General features: G+C 46.8%; 1 protein-coding gene across 4 annotated transcripts in view; it reads left to right on the top strand.

Moving 5' to 3' along the window:
- Positions 1-5,000, top strand: part of LOC144043505 (mitogen-activated protein kinase kinase kinase 7-like) — a 97,423-nt gene that overhangs the window by 76,683 nt on the left and 15,740 nt on the right. For all 4 annotated transcript variants that reach the window (XR_013291126.1, XM_077557382.1, XM_077557251.1 and 1 more), the window contains 2 exons: positions 185-315; positions 396-534. Coding sequence is in view for 3 of the 4 variants with exons in the window: in XM_077557382.1 (XP_077413508.1) it covers positions 185-315; positions 396-534 (270 nt within the window). In the remaining variant the exon portion in view is untranslated. The remainder of the gene's footprint in view (positions 1-184; positions 316-395; positions 535-5,000) is intronic.

Raw genomic sequence — 5,000 nt, 5'->3', positions numbered from 1 at the left:
CAATAATCTTTTGTCGCTGTGACCCGCCATTTAGTTGTAGGCTGCCTAAATTTTGGCGATAGACATACAGTGTACCTGATTTTGACTTCACTTGAAGTAAAGCATGCTGTTAGCTGAGGCTTGATGTGTAGCATTGTGGTATTTAAAAATAATGTTTAGATGTGATCATTTTTGTTGTCCACAGGCCCATTTACTGACTATACAATCAGAAGTAACAAGAGTGAGGGCAACCCAGAAGAACAAAACCCATTTGGCCAAGAGGAAACCCTGAAAGGTTTTGAGGCCAGGTTTCCACTCCAGTTTAAACAGTCAAAGGTAATAAAAGTATAGCATTTAATGTGACATGGTTAGAGAGTTACCATTTATGACTAGAACCTTTCCTTCTACCCATTTAGCCTGCGACATTGCGAACTGGTCTATCCAGGGTGTCCAGTGGGGGCAGTCAACCGCGACTCTCCCAAAGCCCCACTTCCTGCTCCAGCCCAGTATTCACTAGCAGTCAGTCAGAGTTGAGGATGACGATTAGCCCCCCAGGTAGGTTGCTTTATCGGATTCTTGCAAATGGCAACTGATGACAAAGAGTGCAACTGCCTCTTGAAGCCAAAACCAAATTAACAGCTTCTTAATTGAGCGGGACCATGCAGTGTAGCTAAGGAGTATACAGAATTACAGGATTTCCTGTGCTTTTATTAATTTTGTATTTGGGCACAGGGAAATTGCAAATAATATTGTCACAGTTTGAAGGTGGCAATATGTCTGAAAATGAGACAAATGGGGGGATAAGAAAAGTAAAATTGTGATTCTGCTGAATTGTAGGTTTACTCAGAGTAACCTTAATGATAATATATATCGGGGATGTGCAACTTAAACAATGAAGGTTGCCACAGATTTTTATCAGCACTACCGAGGGACGACATAGAACCATGCACTTGCTAAACAGATGTATGACAAACGTGCCATTTAATATACATGCATAATTGCATATATGTTTATTTTTCATTCAACCAATGTACATAACAGTAGCTTAATATATTTCATGCTCAAAGCATGTATAAAAGATCCAGCCGCCGTTGTACAATTTACAATGGGCTCTTTGCACATATCCACTACTTCCTGAACTCAGTACAACTCCTTCATTTCCTGTCTTTCATGATTTGTAAAACTGATTAATCCAGGTGTGCCTGACCTCAGTAACCACAACGACAATGGGCAGACACAGCCTTGATCTGAACCCAAGTGGTGTTCTCCTATTGGACTTCTGTGCTCGTCACGGATTGTGCATAACGAACACCATGTTCAAACATAAGGGTGTCCATATGTGCACTTGGCATCAGGACACCCTAGGCCACAGTTCAATGATCGACTTTGTAGTCGTGTCATCAGATTTGCGCCCGCATGTTTTGGACACTCGGGTGAAGAGAGGGGCGAAGCTGTCGATATATCACCACTTGGTCGTTTGTTGGCTCCGATGGTGGGGGAAGATGCCGGTCAGACTTGGCAGACCCAAACGTATTGTGAGGGTCTGCTGGGAACATCTGATGGAATTCCCTGTCAGAAGGAGTTTTAGAACTGGCAGAACTTCTGGGCCATGTTCCGCGCCTCCATTGTTGAGGCGGCCAATCGGAGCTGCGGCCGTAAGGTGGTCGATGCCTGTTGTGGCGGCAATCCTCGAACCCGCTGGTGCAAGGGATGCTGTCAAGCTGAAGAAGGAGTCCTATCGGGCCTTTTTGGCCTGTGGGACTCCGGAGGCAGCTGACAGGTACCGGCTGACCAAGCGGAATGCGGCTTCGGCGGTCGCTGAGGCAAAAATTCGGACATAGGAGGAGTTCGGTGAGGCCATGGAAAACAACTTCCGGACGGCTTAGAAGAAATTCAGGTCCACCATCCGGCGTCTCAGGAGAGGAAAGCAGTGCACCTATAACACTGTGTATAGTGGAGATGGAGTGTTGCTGACCTCAACTCGAGACTTCGTGAGTCGGTGGGGAGAATACTTCGAAGACCTCCTCAATTTCACCGAACACGCCTTCCTTTGTGGAAGCAGAGCCTGGGGACTCTGAGGCGGGCTCTTCTATCTGGGGTCGAATTCACTGAGGTGGTTGGAAAGCTCCTCGGTTGCAAGGCTCCCGGGGGTGGATGAAAGCCACCCGGAGTTCCTAAAGGCTCTGGATGTTGTGGCGCTGTCGTGGTTGACACGCCTCTACAATATCGCGTGGACATCGGGGACAGTGCCTCTGGATTGGCAGACCGGGGTGGTGGTCCCCCTTTTTTTAGAAGGGGCACTGGAGGGTGTGCTCCAACTACAGAGGCATCACACTCCTCAGCCTCCCTGGTAAGGTCTATTCAGGGGTGCTGGAGAGGAGGGTCCGTCGGGAAGTCGATTCTCTGATTCAGGAGAAGCAGTGGGATTTTCGTCCCGGTCGTGGAACAGTGGACCAGCTCTACACCCTCGGCAGGGTCCTCGAGGGTGCATGGGAGTTCGCCCAATCAGTCTACATGTGTTTTGTGGATTTGGAGAAGGCGTTCGACCGTGTCCCTCGTGGAGTCCTGTGGGGGGTGTTTCGGGAGTAAGGGAGCTCCCTGATACGGGCTGTTCGGACCGGTGTCAGAGTTTGGTCCGCATTGCCATTAAGTCGATTTCGTTCTCAGTGAGGGTTGGACTCCGCCAAGGCTGCCCTTTGTCGCCAATTCTGTTCGTAACTTTTGCGGACAGAATTTCTAAGCGCAGCCGAAGCGTTGAGGGGTTCCGGTTTGGTGGCCTCAGTATTGCATCTCTGCTTTTTGCAGATGATGTGGTGCCTTTTGCTTCATCAAGCCGTGATCTCCAACGCTCACTGGAGCGGTTCGCAGCCTAGTTTGAAGCGGTTGGGTTGAAGATCAGCACCTCCAAATCCAAGACCATGGTCCTCAATCGGAAAAGGGTGGCGTGCCCTCTACGGGTTGGGGATGAGATCCTGCCCCAAGTGGAGGAGTTAAGGAATCTTTGGGTCTTGTTCACGATTGAGGGCAGGAGGGAGCAGGGAGATTGACAGGCGGATCGGTGCAGCCTCTGCAGTGACTCTGCCAAAAGGCGAAGCTCTCGTTTTAAAGGTCGATCTACGTTCCTACCGTCACCAATCGGTCACGAGCTGTGGGTCGTGATCAAAAGAACAAGATCCCGGATACAAGTGGCCGAAATTAGTTTCCTCCGCAGGATGTCTGCCTCTCTGGGCTCTCTCTTAGAGATAGGTGAGAAGCTCGGACATCCGGGAAGAACTCAGGGTCGAGCCGCTACCCAGTTGAGGTGGCTTGGGCATCTGGTTCGGATGCCTCCTGGACGCCTCCCTGGAGAGGTGTTCCGTGCATGTCTCACCAGCGGGAGGCCCCGGGGACAACCCAGGACACGCTGGAGAGACTATGTCTCTCAGCTGGCCTTGGAGCACCTTGGGATCCAGCCATAGGAGCTGGTTAAAGTGGCTGGTGAGAGGGAAGTCTAGGTTTCCATCATAAAGCTGCTGACCCTTCGACCCAACTCCGGATAAGCGGTCGTAAATTAATGGATGGATGGATGGATGGAAATTTACTGTGCAGTATTAACAACAAAGCATGATGGGAAAGCCTCCTACGATTACCGTTGCGCTCTTCATGTTAGCGTCAGTCAGCTTGGTAGTGTGCACCAGAAGTGGTGAGAACACATTTCAAAAAAAGTACTAACAGGAAGTACAGTGTTAGCTGCCTTAATCTTGCTGGTTTAACTTCATTTAGTAAGTGTGTCTTGTGAAGTGTAAAATGTCTTATCCCATTTAATGTACATTTGCTTATTGGTTTCTCTTTTTTTTGTGTTCACATACTTGTTAAAAAAAAAACAAAGACTGAGCATCCAATTGTAAATTACATTTTGTATCAAATGCAATATGAGTATCATTGTAGGGAATGCTCATCTATTTTACATTGATACACAAACTGTATGTTTATTAAAATGTGAACTAAAGTGGGCTGGTCTGAGCCCTGAAATTGCAGGGCTGAAAATGAGTCCCAGTCCAGCTCTGCTCCGATGTACCCCATCAGCCAAGAGACTGAGAACTAAACTAAACTAAATGACACATCCACCCTCCCGGCCCTGGGTTAAAAGAAACATGAGCAACATGAACAAGCATCTCCAGCGTCATCACCCTGATGTACACAGATTTTTTGTATGCAGTTTTATTATTACTGTATTGTTTTATATGTTTATTTTATACTACTGTATAGTGTTAAAACAGTTGTTGCACAAGACATTTTTTTCTGTCAAGCCAAATAGACAATTTTTTGGGGGGAAAATAGTTAGTTCTCTTTACACAAATTACGTACCAAAACCGAACCAAAACAGTAGCCTAAAAACTGGACCATACCGTAGGCTACCTGTACCATTGTACCCCAAGCCGCAACACGTCACAGCAATGACCTAGACTGCACAAAAATTTCCAATATGACAGCATACATGCTATGTCATCATTTTGACACTTAATTTGGTTAAACCTTTTTTCAGGGTGTCTGATAGCATTGATATTTGAATGTTCATATAGCCTTATGCCCCCACCAGAACATCTTGTTGCGTTGTGAATGAATATCAGCGGCTTGACTGCCGCGTGGTGCATGGGAACACCATGGGATTGAGCTCTTGTAAAACATGAAATGCAAACTAGAAAACATGTCTCCAAGCTAATTTTTGGTTTTTCATTTTAAAAATATAATTTCAATGCGTGTGGTGCTCCAAGCAAAGCCGCACTCCCCCAAACTCCACCTAAACACAAGCGCTCTCTCACCATAGTGTATGGGCATCAGAGTGAATTTATGAATGGGACCTTAGAAAGAACTTTGACGGCATGTCTCATGACAAATTACAATAAATTTAGACGGGATTAAAAGCAAATGTGCATGTTGATGAAACAATGGATTTGCAAGGAATTTTTTGTTCAAAATGTTCTTGTGACAGTGGCGACCAAGGCAATGAATTCCGAACACAAACGTGACACAAATGCGTC

Source organism: Vanacampus margaritifer, chromosome 1 (assembly GCF_051991255.1).
Source record: "Vanacampus margaritifer isolate UIUO_Vmar chromosome 1, RoL_Vmar_1.0, whole genome shotgun sequence".
In the NCBI taxonomy this organism is placed as follows: domain Eukaryota; kingdom Metazoa; phylum Chordata; class Actinopteri; order Syngnathiformes; family Syngnathidae; genus Vanacampus; species Vanacampus margaritifer.
This window is presented reverse-complemented; position numbering and strand designations above follow the sequence as displayed.